This window comes from Ischnura elegans, chromosome X (genome assembly GCF_921293095.1).
Source record: "Ischnura elegans chromosome X, ioIscEleg1.1, whole genome shotgun sequence".
Lineage (NCBI taxonomy): Eukaryota > Metazoa > Arthropoda > Insecta > Odonata > Coenagrionidae > Ischnura > Ischnura elegans.
Genome location: NC_060259.1, coordinates 104247968 through 104266346, shown reverse-complemented (window position 1 = coordinate 104266346; position 18379 = coordinate 104247968). Strand labels below are relative to the sequence as shown.

General features: G+C 38.3%; 1 protein-coding gene across 7 annotated transcripts in view; it reads right to left on the bottom strand.

Moving 5' to 3' along the window:
• The window catches only part of LOC124170598 (NAD kinase-like), a 223024-nt gene that overhangs the window by 23716 nt on the left and 180929 nt on the right, over positions 1-18379 (bottom strand). For all 7 annotated transcript variants that reach the window (XM_046549418.1, XM_046549420.1, XM_046549419.1 and 4 more), the window contains 4 exons: positions 9910-10104; positions 9716-9818; positions 9046-9306; positions 7472-7629 (listed from right to left, as the gene is read on the bottom strand). In XM_046549418.1, the coding sequence (XP_046405374.1) occupies positions 7472-7629; positions 9046-9306; positions 9716-9818; positions 9910-10104 (717 nt within the window). The remainder of the gene's footprint in view (positions 1-7471; positions 7630-9045; positions 9307-9715; positions 9819-9909; positions 10105-18379) is intronic.

Sequence of the window (18379 nt, the reverse complement as noted above, 5' to 3'; positions counted from 1 at the left end):
TACTTGGCATGATTTCAGTCCTTGACCATCCAATAAATGAGCAATTATGGCCTTCTGATTGAATGCACAAATGAAATCCATCTAAGACTCTTTCGCAAATTCTCAATTTATAAAAGTTTTAAAAATTGAGATACTGCTAATGATGAGCTAGAGCTGTGCTTTGGAGCTAATCTATCCTCAGCCACTCACTGTCCCAAGAACGACTCTTTATAACCCAAGTGGAATGCACTACAAGTGGAGTGGGTGTAGAGTGTGTGACACTTCCTTTGAGGCATGCTTTTCCAGATAAGCTCCATCTTTCTTCACACAAAGGTGGTTCATTTTTTCGTCCTTCACAATTATAAGAACTTAGACTGAAATCATGCCAAACATCCAAAAAATATAAATTTTTACTATAATTTACCAACAATTAAAATGTCACCCCACTGCAACAATGGAACAGGGCAAGTTTTTGTATTGCCTATAATGGACAAAGGGAGTTTGTATGTGATACCACAACATACAAAATGCACTCACTGTGAAAATAACTTGTCAGTGAAATTGGCCATATGGTTACCCACAGATTCCCTATTCGGAGTGAGAATTTTTAAACGAGGAGCATGGTACATCCTTGTCACTTAAATGTGACCAAATATTATTCAACGGCATGATATCTCCACTAGTTTCTACTAACCAAACACCAAAATGATAAGCTCAATACATACTAGTAAAAATAAACAGGATTAAAATAGCTAGGTAAAATAAGAAATTCCACCACACCAACTTTGCCTCTGCACATATGTGTAGTACATAAAAAGCTAGTGATCTAAGAGGTAAAAGAGTATTTGTGGACTCTCATCAATTTAACCAATACCAGAGGAAAATGCCCGTGAGTTTCATTAGCATCCACATGGTTAAGACCCATCTATTTCTAACCCTGAAGAATAAAACTGAGCAACTCCAGGGAAAGAACATCATGAACCATAAGTACATGGGATACATATTCATAGAATACCCCACCCAGAGTAGGAACCCTATACATACCGACACCGATTAAGTCCATGCCTGGCCCATTTCTCACAATTATTCAACATGTGCCAAGCATTGCATTTTGATATCAACACTGCAAGATGCAGCCCATCAAGTACAGAGAATTTAACGTTGAGTGAGATCCTATTTGGTGGCTCTTGACAGAGAATGTGCTAGAGTAACAGCTAAACCGACATAGTTTCTACCTAGAATGGTGAATAACCAATCTCAAATATTTTTTACCCAATTTTGTTTGCTGCATTATTAGATCATCATGAGAATTCAAAATAACTAGGGAGGCATTTTTTATACCCAAGGAGTTTCTTCTCTATTTGCCACGTGTTATAATAATTTAACGGATAAGATATTAGTTACTTGGAAAAAGCATATATTAATAAAAGCAGTTAAAATGACATTTCATAGGATATGCTATAATACATCGCATATCATAACTATTATGTCTTCTTTCCCAAAATACAGTTTGATAAATAATGTTAATATGCAAGATCTTTCTAGCCAATTCTGACCATCCGCTACGTCTACAATAAAATATACTGCTAAGCAAACTCTTCTTGGCCCTCCACCGATTCAAAAGGTCAAAAGTTGTGGAGGAATTGAGAAGAATTCACTAGATAGATATGACATTAAAGTACTGGATCTTTTTTCCAACACATACATAGCTACGAAGTAAGATATGGGACATTCAAATGACAACACGATCCCAATGCACCATGTTCACTTACAAATGACTATGCTTAAAAATTTAAATCTCTAAGCATAAGTTTTAACTATGGATGAGTTGATACCAAATGCTGATTTTTATCCAAATGATTGTATGAATATAAATAATTTAAACAAAAAGTATGCATTTATCAAGAATATGTATCAGTATCAAACAAACTTGAATTTTTGCATTTGTTTTCCCTGCTTCATCCACTGCTGGCATGAGAAATTGTTGATACACAAAAAACAAACATTCTGTTGTGGCTATTCTCACCCCTAATTCGAACTAGCTAAAATAAAAAGACATACAAAGAAGACAACACCTATGAATTTATAACTTACTTCTAATAAACATTATCATTAACTACAAGCTTAAAAAAGCATATGTAATTAGATATAGAAATATACATAAATATTAAAGATATGTAATATAAAGATTAAAGGGTTTTTAATACTTTGCCATTTCCAAATTTGGAGTTGATTTGCAGGGGATATCCAAGCCAATGCATAAAAATTCTCTCAAAGGAAATAAAATATTATTTTCTGTGCTTTATCAATTAACACTGATAACTTACTTGTATGTAAATTTTTACCATAGCCTACATTGCCCATAGCAATAAATACATCTCCAATTAGTGTACCCCCCAATTTTTGATAGGTAATTCCATTTTTGGGAAAAAATATGTCGCTTGCACTTTAATATAGATAGTTCCTCCATTAATTTTTTGCCTCAGATGTAATGGCAGAAAAAGGAAGGGAGATACAGTCAATGGTTATGATGCTGAGAGGACACAGAAATTTTAGGTGGATATCTAGGTTTCCACTGCCAAAGCCTAACCAAGAAATAGGGTCACATGAAAGATACAAGTTCACCAAATCATTAGAACTGTACCGTAAGTGTAGAAATGCTAATCTCTCAAGCCACAATTCAAAGAATTTTATGTTCAATAAATTTTTCCTAATCTCTCTACAGTTCCCCCTACCCCAAAAAAATCTGGAGCAAAACTAATGTCAAATATAATATGGAAATAAAAAAACTACAGCAAAAAAGTAAATGCCACAGATGCATTTTCCAAGTCGACCAAAATGTTTCTTAAGCTTCCATTGTCAATATACATTAAATTACATTGATAATTAAAATCAAAATCTTATCATGGCTCCTTTTAATTTTCTCTGAATGCAGTATGAAGCAGTTGCACGAAAACTGTGGTCCCCACTTAAATGGATAAATAGCTACACTTTAATGCTATTTTTCAAGATGGGATATAAAATTTCTCTATACAATACCTATATTGTATTAAAAATTAAAAATTTTAATTTATATGAAAAACAGCTTAGTCAAAAACTAATGCATAAAACCATCCCATTATGTAAGAGTTACTAGTCATTGTGTCATTGGTTACGTATGAATATGTAATTTGGTTAAGGTGGTACAAGTGGTACGCCGAATAAAGATGGCGGTTTGAGAAGTTTCCAGAGATCGTTCGTGTTATTGCCACATACTTGTTCTATTCCCAATTGTCTTGAACCTATGTGTTTAGTTATGGTCTGGGCACCACCAAATATAAGTTTAAACATGGCACAGTCGTTAGACAAGTTGGGAGGAATAAATAAGTATTAGTAACTGGTGTAATAGTCAAATATATCATCATGGACGCGTTGTTGGCATCGTCGGTGAAACTTCCACCAGATCTCGACCTCCAGGGTGCCAATGCTGCTACTAAATTTCCTGCGTGGTTGGATGCATTTGAAGATTACTTGATTGCCATCGGACATGATGAATCGCATGATAAAGTCAAACTATCACTGTTGCGAAATATTATGGGGGAGGAAGCCCGCAGTGTTCTGTCAACGATCCCAATGACTGGCGAGGAACGCAAATCTTATGAAAATGTGACCAAAAGACTTGGTGAATATGTGAAGCCACGGACGAATGAGTGTTACGAACGATACTTGTTTATGGATCGGAAGCAAAATGAAGGTGAGACTTTTGGCCAGTTTATGACAGCATGCAGGAAGTTAATTAAATCTTGCAATTATAATGATGCAACGGATGAAGAAACCGTTGAGGAGAAAATTTTGAGGGATAAAATAGTGCATGGTATTAGGGATAAAGTTATCCGTGAAGGTCTGTTAAGAGTTGATAACTTAACATTGAGGAAGGCAGAAACTTATTGTCGAGCGACGGAACAGAGCAGACAACAGGCAAACAAGATGGAAGAAATAGGCGACACAGCAGGTACAGTAGTGGATGCTGTAAAAACCAGACACAGGCAAAGCAATTCAAAACCCCAAGGTAAAGTGTTTCAGAAGAAAATATTTAAATGTACACGATGTCAAACAGAACATGGTATTCGTTAATGTCCAGCTTACGGGAAGACATGTCGAAAGTGTGGGTTGAAAAATCACTTTGCCGTCTCGTGTAAGGTAAAAGCTGTGAAAAGTGTAGAAAAAGACGATGAGAATGAATCTGATTCGTCTCTATTATTTTGTGAAAATGTGAATGTTGTTTATAATGTGACAAAGGGTGATCAAAGTGTGAAAAGTGTTGAAAGTATTACTCAAAATGTTACCGAGTGGTTTGCTATACTAAATGTGGAAGGTAAGAAAGTGAAGATGAAGCTAGACCCAGGATCGGAAGTAAATGTAATGCCTTTGTGTATTTTGGAGAAACTTGATAAACCAGTAAGCTTACGTAAAACAAATGTCCAGTTAGAAGGTTTTGATGGTAGTAAGAAAAAACCTTTGGGTGTTGTAAATTTATGTTGCAAATCAACTAACAATCAGATTTTATGATTGTTGAGTGGAAATGTAAAGTTTTATTGGGTTTACCAGGGTGTTGTGCGTTAAATCTTGTTCAAAGGGTTACTCAAACTAATGAAAAAGTGCACCAAATCAAAGCTCAGAAAGCAAAAGTGCCAGATATGTTAAATTTTAGTGCTGAAAGTAAATTTATTTCAGAGAACAAAGAAGTATTCCAAGGTTATGGGCAATTTCCGGACAAGTGTTCACTAAGTATCAGAGACAAGGTAGGAGAAATATTGTATCCTCCATCCAGAGTCCCGCATGCCCTCATGGATCAGTTTAAGTGTGAATTGGATCGATTGGAAAAAAGAGGTGCTATATGCAAAGTTGAGAACATGAGTGATAATGCATGTGTTAATAGAATTGTCTTGATTGAGAAATCAAACAAGAAGTTGAGACTATGTTTGGATCCGTCAGATCTAAATAAAATTATTGTTAGAAAACCTTTGATTCCATACAAATTGGAGGATATTTGCATGAAATGTAGAGAAAAAAAAATTTTTACAACCCTTGATCTGTCAGAAGGGTTTCATCAATTACTATTAGATGTTGAATCATCTTGGTTATGTTGTTTTGCTACACCGTTTGGTGTTTATCGTTACAAAGTGTTACCTTATGGGTTAAGTAACTCAGGTGATTTATTTGATGAGAAAGTGTTAAAATATTTTGGTAGCATACCTAATGTCATTGTGTGTAGAGATGATTTGCTTATCATGGGAAGGTCTGATGAGGAACATGATCAAGCCCTACAAAATGTGATCAATACTGCCAAAATGGTTAATGCCAAATTTAATGGAGACAAAATGCAATTTAAGAAATCTAAGGTCAAATTTATGGGACAAATAATTTCTGAACAAGGGATGCAAATTGATCCTCAAAGAGTAGATGCCCTAAAGTCACTTAAGAGTCCAAAAAATAAGAAAGAGTTGCAAAGACTTTTAGGCTCATTTAATTATGTAAGACGGTAAAAGTTGTTAAAAAAGTGTTTTGAAGATGGTTCTAATTTTCATGAAGCTCTAATGGAGTATAATAACAGTCCAATCATTAGCTTAGGAGCCTCACCATCTCAAGTACTAAATAGTCGCATTATGAGGTCTAGGTTGCCAATATCTCTATGCCAGTTAGAACCCGAAATACAAATGGATGTGTATGAAAAACTGTGTGCAAGACAAAGTAAGATGGAAGGATGGTATAACAAGCAAGCTCACAGGAAGGAGGAGGAATTTTTTAAGGGGGAGAAGGTAGTGGTTAGAAGTTCAAAAGACAATTGTTGGGAAAAAGCAACTATCACAAAAAAGGCAGATGAACCAAAATCATATTGGATTAAGGTAGATAGAACTGGATCAGTGGTTAGACGTAATAGTTATCAATTGAAAAAGTCAAAAACCTCAAGTGATGAGAGATGTCTATTTCCATTGTATGAAGATGTTTCTAACTTAAACCATATGGGGAGTGATACTGTAAAGGAAAATTTTATAATTCCTGAACATGTCAATGTACCAAATGTTAGTGGAAAAATGCATGAAAGTGTTAACTGTATGGCTCATGAGAGTGGAGCAACTAATAAGAATGTTGTACTTACTAGGAGTGGAAGAATGGTTAAACCAGTGCAAAGAATTAATCTATAATTGTTCATCCTGTAATTATATTGTACTGTTCAAAAAGAAATCTAAAGGTGTGAAAGATTTCGGAGGGAGGTGTGTCATTGGTTATGTATGAATATGTAATTTGGTTAAGGTGGTACAAGTGGTACGCCGAATAAAGATGGCGGTTTGAGAAGTTTCCAGAGATCGTTCGTGTTATTGCCACATACTTGTTCTATTCCCAATTGTCTTGAACCTATGTGTTTAGTTATGGTCTGGGCACCACCAAAAATAAGTTTAAACAGTCATAACTAAACTAAAAATACGTGGTCAACAAAGAAAAATAAAAACCGGCATCAATGTTCCCTACTAGAGTAAGTATTATTGTAATTAAATGGAAGTTTCATTACTATTATTTAGAGACTAAGTTAATATGGCATCTAAGCAGCATATTAGCACCCTAAATTACAATTATAAAATTAAATATGATATATATAAATACTTAAAATATCATGGTTATCACTGCTAAAAACATCTTTAATTTAGATGGAGGGTGTTCCCGTTCATCAGTAACTCCATGACAAAGTGCATGAGAAACTGTACATAAATTTACCAGTTTGACAGAAATTATAAATTGCTATCTACGTATGTACGTACTTATACCAAGTGCAGTAATCTGTGTAACATTAGAAAATGTATTTAACTTGGTGCATCACTGAGAGTACTATGTACTTTCATGTCCTTAAATAATTTACCATTAGAGTCACCAAAAGTTTCATGATATTTTCAAAATAGAATTGTCATATCACTATTTTGGCTGCTGTATAGCCCATTAACTTTTCAATTAAATTTGTTATTCAAACTATGATTTTTTTCAAGAACTACTTCATGATATTTTGGGCAGCAAGAGGTAGAATAAATTATAAAAACTAATAGAGCAAATGATCCAGGATAATTCCGTAGGCAATGAAGCTAAATGAGTTGGCTAAATGAGTCATAGTGGTGGCACCACAAAGATGCATGCTGCAGCGACGTTAATTTCCACTATGAGATTAACTTTAGTAACTAAATGGAAATGTTAATTAGTCATCCAACACATCATTTTTGTCCTTAACAAACTGAAGTGATTATTACACTCCATTCAGAGTTAAATGTATTGAAAGAGGGTTCATAAACACTTATATCGCTTTCCACTAACTAGATGAGCACTAAAAATTCACCCAAGGTCAATTTAAAACTATACAGGACCTAAGATATAATATAAGAAGAAGAGCACTCTTCATTTGATTTTTAAAAGCCTACAAAAAAATGTCAGTGGGAAGGTTGGTGGTTGGTGATAGTATTTTCCCTACCTTTAATTCCACTCCAGCGGGGACAACAATGGGTCGGAATGAGAGCGAGTGTGGGCAAATGGGCGTGACCATTATGGCGGGCACGCTTGGGTGGATCATGGACGCTCCCGCTGCAACAGCGTATGCTGTGCTGCCCGTTGGAGTGGAAACAATGAGACCTGTATGGGTGAAATCATTCATTATTGCACTGAAACAGAAGTTTAAAATGTTCTTCTTGTTAAAAGGTTATGCACTGATTCTACAAAAGATAAGAAGCTTCATAAAATCAAAATTATCATGTGAAATGAAGATTTATTAAGGAATTCAAGGATACGAGCATTTGAAATGTAGGTTGGTAGGGGAAAGTTAATCTGGCTTCAGGATAATGATAACATGAATGAAACCAAGCACCATCATTGAACCTACACCAAATAAAGGGATATGCAGTGTATGACTCCCATAAATACAGAACATGGAAAATAAAATTAACGTATTATGTTGGATACTTCTTCCAAAAATTTCTCAAATACATTCATGGTTTTTCAGTAACCAAAGTAACCAAATACCATGACTCATATCATGGGCATATTTCTTAGATGCAATGAATAAGGTAGTAAACATGAAAAGCACTCCACTTTGCTAACCAGGACATATTATAGTGAGTTGCAAAATTCTTTGCAGTGGAGCTGAAACAAGAGGAGATGAGTGGAAAGAAAGCTTCTTGGCATGAGACATTCCCACAACAAATCAGATCAGACTACAGGAGTGACTTAAAGCCTCATAAATTCAATCCCTCTCAGACCTCTGTGGTGTTTGCTTCCTCATTCAGATAGTTGTGTAGTCAAATCCTCAGAGGTGTTCATGGCTTTTCTATTTTTCCTATCTAAACCCATATTATCGCCTCCTCCGACTGCAAACTTTTTCTCGGGTATTCCTTCCACCTGCTCAGGAACTGGTTCCATTTGGGTGGCCAACCCTCCTGTGGGCAGCTGAGTGGGGATTACCCATAATCCCCTCCAAATGATCAACCTCATACGTTGTCATAGTGTCAGTCATTCACTTTCCAGTTTTCTTTGACAAGTCCATATGATACTACTTTATCCATTGCACCTTGGAAGCATGACGATGATATCAGACATGATATTTGGTTATTTAAAAAAATATGAATTTATACTTAAAATTGAATGAAAGAAGAGATAAATATTTTTGTACTCCTCTACAGAATACATAAATCAATTCCATTTTCTGCACAAAAGAAATTATCTTTGATCAAAATAGACCATCTGTACACTGGGTTCCACATCCACTCCAAGATGAATTCTCTTTTTTTGATCATTACAGAAAATAAATCTTTCATAATATTTATTGATAATAGTCGTCAGACTATATTATGACAGCTGTTATGGTTGTGCCAAAAATTAGTTTAAATATTGAATGAAAAACATTTTGAAGTGCCCAGCATTCCTTAACTTACATCATAGACTGCTCCAGAGCCAAGAAGAGCACCTCAGAGAGAGCAAATTACTTTGAAGTTGACTCTGGATAAAAACATCATCTTAAATTTGACCAAAACAATTAAATGTTTGTCTATTTACCATCCCCTTGAACTGATGTAATATGCTTTCCATCCAAAAATAGGTCTATATTGGAGAGGTATGGTGAAGGTCCTCTGTCGATCACCACTTCGTTCAAGACGAGAAGGTTGGTGGGGGAAGGGGGGCCCTGGCGTTGCTTCCCTCCACTGCTAGAACTACTCGACGATGAAGAGCTACTCGTGAGTAGGTTGCTGCCACACTCATCTCCTTTGCGCATAATTATGCACCTTAACCTGGACCTCAGAGTCAATGCTGCATGTCCTAAAACAAATAACTCAAATGATTAGTATTGATCCTGCCTCAGAGTACGATTCTTGAAACAGAACTGACATTTTTAGAGGGGTCACTGAAGTGCTTACAGCGGTGAAATGAGGGGGGAATGATGGTTGCCCTCCCCAGCAATTTTTATAAAAATTGAAAATATAGTATTCTTTAAGGTGGATCTTCAATGAAAGTTTATATTCCAGCTTAACAAAAAATGTTTCAAAATAATGGATGAATATCTAAAAGTAAGTTGAAGTAAGGTTGAACCAATCACCAAAATTAGGATGAAAATATAACAATGCTCATTATATATGAGAAGGTGCAACAAGAGTAACCTGATTACTGCTGCTACATCATAACTTAAACAGTGAGTTTTTTTAAACGAAAAAAGAATTTATAAGCTAACCTTCCAACACATTTGTAACTTGCTCTTGAAAATTTTCAAATTCAAATGGTGTGAGGAAACCCAAGGATCCAAGGTGGAAAGCCATTACCGGAGGTACTGATTGCTGCAAATAGAAAAAGGCATTCAGTATGCACATAATGTGATTAAATACTGTGGTAAATTATTCCTTGAATGATTAAAAAAATATACATTACCTGAAATAATAAGCTTGCATACAATAGAGTTCCATCTCCTCCCAAGCAAATAATAAAATCAATTTTGTCGGTTAAATCATCTTTCCCATCCCTAAATGTCATCAGCTTCTCTTTCACAACTGAGAAGCTAGAATTATTTAAAAGGAGAGGGTCATCCATCACAGACTGCTCCACAAATACAACCATTCGTTTTTCCTGAAAAAGAAAATAATATGTGTAAGATACATTAAAGTTTACATAGAAAGAAAAATAATACTTCCTATTTGGTCTCATCGAGTCTCAAATGCATCTCATTCTGCACCAAATGTGTCTCATTCTGCACCAAATGCATCTCATTCTGCACCAAATGTGTCTCATTCTGCACCAAATGTGTCTCATTCTGCACCAAATGTGTCTCATTCTGCACCAAATGCGTCTCATTCTGCACCAAATGTGTCTCATTCTGCACCAAATGTGTCTCATTCTGCACCAAATGCGTCTCATTCTGCACCAAATGCGTCTCATTCTGCACCAAATGTGTCTCATTCTGCACCAAATGTGTCTCATTCTGCACCAAATGTGTCTCATTCTGCACCAAATGTGTCTCATTCTGCACCAAATGTGTCTCATTCTGCACCAAATGCGTCTCATTCTGCACCAAATGCGTCTCATTCTGCACCAAATGTGTCTCATTCTGCACCAAATGTGTCTCATTCTGCACCAAATGTGCCCTATTCTGCTGCAGTATTATGTGTTAAAACGGAAAGAGAGGAAGGAGAGAGAGACACATAATAGGAATATTCACTATGGCCCTAAAAGTTGAAACAAGAACAAATATTTTTCCTGACTAAGTATAAAAACATATCTCAATAAAATTTCCTATTAATTCTCATATCAAACTGCTGAATGTACATACAGGATCATATATTTAAGGAACCAGATATCAAATAAGTCTGTTTGGTACATTTTACCTACACCCAATGGTGGATCCAGAGGGGGGCTATGGGGGGCTAGAGGGTATCCAATTCACAAAAGATAGAATGGTAATTTTGTTCCGACCCCTCACCACTGCTGGGAGGTTACCCCCAGGTTCCCAACCTAGCCCACCCCCCCTTGTTCCTATCCTGGATCTGGCGCTGCCTGCGCACCCATATTTTAGGCAATGTGCACCGATTCATGTGACCTGATTATGTACGAAAGCTATTCACAGCCAATGAAAAGCAAAAAAGAATAAGAGTTGAACATTAATTCAAATGTGAGTACTTTAGCTTCATCTTTAGCACCCTTGGACTTGATCACTCAGAATTAATTACGCATTTCGGTGGTTGATCATCATAGTGGGAATATTGCAAATATCATTAAGAAAAGCAATCACTCACTGCAGACACCCATTGCCAACCTACAATATAAATTTAAACAACAAAGTGGCTCCACAACACGCGCACAATATCTATCGAAGAAGCCATAGCAGAATACTCTTGATGGGTGATGGCAATTATGAAATGAGCACTTTATTAATTCGACTTTGTTTGTTAAACTGATCTAATTTGGTAAATTCAGTAGAGGAGCAAAATTTTCCTCACCAACAACTAGCAGGATGCAGACTGAATGGGCCTTCCAGGATCTTGAGAACATGAGAACCCTTTAAGATGCCGGGGGGAGGGGGGTGAGGGGGAAGCAGCCCTAATGTAAGATGCATCCAGATTTAAACATAATATGTCACAAAAAAATATAGGTTGAGTTGGAGTGACGCGTCCTCTTATCATGATTCGCTCCATCTCGTGCATCAGCGCTGAGCTGCTTTTTCTTGCCCTCAACGAAGGCTAATACAGTGAGGTGGAACCGCCTTCCCCTGCATAACACAGGTGGGGGGAGCGACCGCCCCTTCCTGCAAGCAAAGCAACAAACAAAAGGACCCCGCCACATTCACCGAAGTTAAACACGGAAATGAGCTTTCACACATCGCGTCGATGTCTCAATCTGCGACCGCTTGGGTGAGCTGGGAATTTTTACCAACGTTTCCGGTGAAGTGCACCCGAACGAGAGGAAATTCCTCCACGGCTTCTTTTATCTCTCAAGCAACCGCCCCCATTTCGTCGCTCTGCCACTGGGATGAAGAGCACAAATGCACGCCTAACACCTCGCTTCCTTAGTCATCGGGCAATTAAAGTTTAAGCATTTATTATAACCATACGCAAGGATTGCAGAAAGGTAAAAAGGAAGACCGGCCCAGTAGAATAATTGCTCACGTTATCTGGTGATGAGATGAAAAGGGCAAGGATATTTGCCTTCATATTCGAGCTCTTAGAGAAACACCGCGTCCTCCGCGATCGAAGGACAGAAAGTTTCAGAATTCATTCCCATTTAGCTTCTTAATGACGCAACTTCGGCAAGCTTTGCGTACTCGGAAAGAGAATATGTTTTTCAAGAGAGGATACGAAGCTCCCTCAATGGCCTGTCAGCAATTTAAAGCGCAGTCTAATCAATTCTCACTTTACGGCGCTCAATACGTTGTAGCGCCATCAATATTTCATGCTAATTACTAGGGTTGAAAACTCCCCCACCAAATTACACAGGATGTGGTAAAAAATTTCTCTGAAAAGTCCCATTTTCACCAGAACTCGAGAACAAGGCGCTAACAACCTCACAAATACCCCCTAATATGCTACAAAACGAATAAATAACTTAAGTTGAATACAGCTGACTTTTTAAGGCCCATAATTAGGCAACAAACAAAATTCACGAACAAAATTTTCTTTCAAGCCAAAAGGATGAGTTTGAAACACGAATTCAACATGTGTGCAAGTTGTGGCTCCCGAAAGAGTATACTTACTAAAAACATTGTCAACAACTTGTGCAAGGGAGAAGGATTAAGGCTGAGCGCTAATTAGGCAAATGCCTTACAGCAAAGAAAGAATTGGATGAGCAGGATGCCATAGAGTGACTAAACTTTCGAGTAAGACTCTTATATTTGACGGAAATTCTCACGGCAAGAATAAGAGAACCGTGAAAAGTGGACATTCCAACAGATACACTCGGAGAGGGTAAGGCGAGAATTTGTGGCAATCCTTCATCGCTTGAGTCGAAGAAATTCCAACTTCGCAATTCCCAAATGATTTTCTATTTTTAAGCGACCATGGTTTCGTTACAGACCACCTTGATAATGTTGCTTCGTCTTGCGAAGTTAAGTTACAATTTACTCAACTCCTAAGACTCGGAGATGATTTACGAGAGAGTGAAGCGAATGATTCGACACCGGGTAACTTCTGGGTGGTAAAAATAGAGGAGACACGATCTAGTGCCTGGTGTAGGGGGATAAACAGTTGCGAACATCCTTCGTGATTTCTTCATTCTGGGTGACCTTCACGACGAATGTTTCACCAAGCTAAGATAATTATCCATTCCAGGATATTCATTTTGCAGGACTACCGGAAATTCTAAGTTGACAACGACACGAAAGGTGACGTTTAGGGCAACTGCGCCTTGCCGATGTGGGCAACTTCAGGAGGCGCCGAACAGCCAATGTCAATAGCGCTGCGGTCGGGGAGAAAGGATGGAGAGGAACCCGGCCCCGACGATAACGATCCCTCGACGGAAGGCGTCATGGGGATATCATTTTAATATCCTCGGAAATATACAGAAATTAATCTCCAATGTTCCAGTCTAAAATTTAAAAAAATATTATAGGAGCGATCAAATTACGCAACATAGTACTCTTACGACAAACTGTGTATTCACTGAATAATAATTTTTAAGAAGGTAATTAATTCATATCAATAGTTCACCGTTAACAATTATATCGGTTAGATTCAACGCTACGACAGAAAATGTAATAATTACTCGTCAGGGATTTTGAGGAAGAATGCGGCAATACTCAATGAGTTGGTTAACACATTCAGCGCGGAGCACGTCAATTGACGTGGTCTCGTCCAAGCCGAAGTACGCAGCACGTCAATTGACGTGCTCTGTCGGTCGGGCCTTTCTCCGCCTCCGAACCTAACTAATATCCACTTCCGAGTCTTCGGATCGAGTGCACGGGCTTCAGCAAGCTTCCCTCTTTCGACCCATGTGCGCCGCTTGTAAATAGCAGTATTTGAACGGAAATTAGGGCGCGAAAACCTCTATTTTTCTTTCTTATTTTAAAGGCCGTATTTGACGACGTTCATGAAAATCGGTCCCGCATTGAATGCTATTGAAGTGATTTTTAGAATTATCTCCAAAGAGTAAGATCGAAGTCTAAACTGGAGGATTTGGCCATTTACTGGATGTAGCACTAAATAATAACTAAATAGCTCATTTTGACGAACTTTACGATCACATAATCAAGTGTATTCCTCATCGATCATCTAAGCCTCGATGATTATACTCTAATACAGGATCAAAAAGTTACCTTCAATGATTAACTTTACCCGCAGCACCTCACCAAAAACTCCTAATGAGCCTTTCGGAAATTTTATTTTAAGTGAAATCATAACATTTGCATGAAGGTTATGATTTCACTTAATTTACAATGTCGACCGCAATAACAGCGAGAGAGAAGTCATTTAGATCGTTTTACTTCAGCCGGAGTCTTCATGGTAACTGCGACAAGTTTTACACAAAATATTAGTGCGGTTGAGTGTGAATCGATCATTTTCCACGCACAAGCTAAGAAGGGAGGGCGCCAATTGCACAGTCCCTTTCCCCATCCGTCGCATTTTCCCTCCCTTGACGCAGAAGTGAAATAATGCCAATCGAAGCAGGATAACAATTTCCTAAATCGATACTGCCACTTAATAAAAGTAGTACACGCGCTTCAAATTGGATGTCCGGAGACGACGACCACGAAGACGATACACGTGAGCCTTCGAAACCCGAATCAATGGTTTAAGATGAAACTTTCCTTACCGGTTAGAAGCACAGCTCAAATGATTCCCACGCGCTAAAAATGAACGAATGATTCAGGCTTGAGGGTATGAGATCCCTCGCTTATAGCACAAAAAATAAAGAACCATGATTTCCAAAACGTAGGACATTTATTCCTATCAATGGGCATTAAATACAGTAACTTATCTAATCGAGGGGAATATTCGAAGTATAGACTTGGGTGGATTTGCGAGAATGCGCAGAGGAAGTCTTTAAACTTCGCTGAATGCAATTGCGCCGTCTTGGGATTCTCAGCTTCAATGATTAAAGTAGTCTCTTCCGCCATCTTCGAAAATACTTCACAGTCTTCTCGAAGTACGCAAGGCGATCGTAAAATAATGAAAGGATTCGCTGACGAGCAAAGGTAATCGGGCGTGTGAGGTTCATGAAATCAGTCTCAAGCTTCCTACATCATGAAAAATAAGTGAAGCCATTTGGGTTGAAAATTACACTAACAGCTGTGCAAAGAACTGTGGACCGTGTGCACGATCACAAAAACTCGGCTGAAGTGGCCTCACCTAGGCTTGAAAGAATCCCCACCGAGCAGGAGACACTTTTTTGTCGTCAATTTAGCACGTAAAAAGAACTTTCTCAATACCCATGGCCTCATAAATTTGAAAAAAAAGCGAAGAAGGAAGCGAAGACAAAATCTACGTACAACAAAGGCGTGGGAAAATGACAAGGTCTTGAAAAGTAGAGATTCCGCCCAAAGTCGCTTCTGCTTTCTTCCACACAAACTTCTCGCTTTGGGGAATTAACAGCCATATTTGCAATTATAACGTTTCTATCAAATAGCCTTTGCTATAAAAACGCAGCCTAATTCCCCAAAGGCCCACTGAATCAATGCACAATATCATCCGCAAATGGCAATAGTATATCGTGGACTTATTCGGGAAATTATAAGATGAATAGGAGGGTTACAACTCCTGAAAATACAACGCCATGAACAATGGAGAGCAGAGGAAAAGAATATCAAGTGCCCACCACCACTGCCGACAGCCAAACGAGCCATTGAAAGCAATGCCAATAGCTATAGCCATGATCATGGAAGAGAGGTGTTCATGACAGTTTACGCTCGAGGGCAATCAGCACGCCTGTCAATGTGTACTTGTGCGACGCGCCATGAGGAAAGAGATCAACAGCCATTGAATGCCACGGCATCAACAAGCAAGCACACGGGAAGAGTATCGGGGATTATTGGGATACGTCTCACTAAAATGCAAACGGCTTGAGGTAATTAATAAAATAATACTTTTTGGCTAATAAGTTCCGACGGTATTCCGTTACATATTTTAAATTCAAACTGAAACGGACTTCCAATTCATTTCGGCACAAGGCGACTGTACGTTGTGGACTCTCCGTATCCTCTGCAACCTACCGTTAGATCACTTCATCTTTCAATCCAATATCCCCGAGTCAACCCTTGATTGGGCGTATTCAACCGCAGTAAGCCATTACCTGTGCCATCAGAGAGCAAGTGAAGCCATTGAACTGAGCGATGTGACGTCACGGTACTGATCGCTAACCAGTTTACCGAGCTATGAAATTCTGGCTCACTGGCGAATAGCACATATAGAAGCAGGGAGGAAAGCGCGTGATAGTCCCGCTCCTGGGGCCGTATTCTGTAACTCCAAACCGATCGGTGCGGCACCGATTCGTCGGGTGCGACGTCACACCGACTCCCGGTAAGAAGTCGTGCGATTCTGTACGAACCCGATCGGTGCGGCACCGACGTGAGGGCGAGAGATCGTCGGTAGCCTTGCCGACAGCAAAAAGGTGTCGGTACGGCCACCGACAAGTGGGTTTCATCAACTCCCCGGTGCGCATTGTACGTTTTATTTTGTTTTTATCTCATCACCGAGTAAACAATGAGGTTTACTGCAATGTTATCTTTTTCTGCCCCTTCGAATAGGCCACTATAATTCACTGTGTTCTAATCTATATTGATTACCTTGACATAAATATAAGATATTGGTTAATAAACATGAGGTTTGCCACTATATAATGACTTTCTCTAATTTGTGTTACCACTTTCACTCGCTTGTAATAGGATTTCTTTCACTCTATCATCATTTATTTGCTCCTTTGACATAAAAAAGATATTTTTGATGTAAATATGAGTTTTGCCGCAATGTTATCACTTCATCTCACTTTGAATAGGCAACTATTATTTCACTCGATCATCATTTGGCGTTTCTCTTGACATAGAAATACGATCTTTTTATTTAAATATGAAGTTTCCCGTAACGATATTAGTTTCTTTCATTTTTAATAGGCAACTATATTTCATTTTATCGTCAGCCATTGATTCCCTTGACGATAAAAGAAGATATTTGTTAATAAGTATGAGGTTTGCCGCTATATTATCATTTTCTCTCACTTGGAATGCGCAACTTATACATATGTATTTCACCCAATCACAATTTCTTTACTTCCTCGTCATTACACTTCTTTTAATTACACCCAGCTCCATATTTTTATAACAATTTCCTAACTTGTTCCTCTAACATGTAATTTTCATTTGCTTTTGAATCCTACGTTCACGTTCCATGGTATGTTATTTTCGTCTGCTACGGTGCCAATGGCATAACCTTCCGTTGATAACATTTAGACGGAACTTACTTAATAACAACTTTATTACCAAATCATGAATAAATAGCAATATACGGAACCAATATTTAAAAGAAACTACGATCTCAAGGATAGTTTCAATAATTCATTCCAGCAACAACAATCTCCATCGTCTCCATCACATACAAACAATATTGTGATGTTGTAATATTGTTTCCTTCGATTCTGTAGGTACAGCATTACTACCACACATTATATAAGCATTGTTAACAACGTATCCAATATCGATTACCTTAATCTAGAAATAAGTCGTAATTTCCGCAAATAAAAAGATTGAGAATGACGACAACAAACTGTGCCAATGAGTCTTCACTTGTTTTTACCCTTCTTTCATTGGTGGAGACACGTTAGATGACTTCTAACTTCGGATATATTCGGATTTTCCCTGTTTGGGAAGGAGAGGGAACCGTACCGACTGGTTTGATACCGACGACCATACTGAATCGCTGAATTTGCCGTCGTCGGTATGGAAACCGTCGTCGGTACGGAATGATGTGCTGTCGGTGGGCTGGGAAGGGAAACCGACCGGTGCGGTACCGACGAAATACAGAATACGGCCCCTGTTCCGATGCATTCGGTGCTCTTCAGCCGATTCATTATGACGTCACGATCACGGGACCAGTGAGCAAAGTGGGGCTGAAAGCAGCCACGCATGAATGATCCTTTCGAGTGCTTCCGTGGAGATGGACTTCCATCGCCCGCCTCCCAAAACAGCGAGACCGAAATGGATTGGGAAGAAATGTTCATGGATGTGAGGAAGGCGATAATTGTCTATCCCAAGATGAGAGGACGATTTTCTATTCAACAATGAGGCCATTTAAGCATCAGTGGGACACATTGGCTTCTACCAAAATCCGAAAAAGAAACTTGAAAAAAACTAGCTAAGTTGGAAATGGAAATAATCGTGGATCATAAAAAATTAATTGATACAACGATAAGCCACGAAAAAGACAGT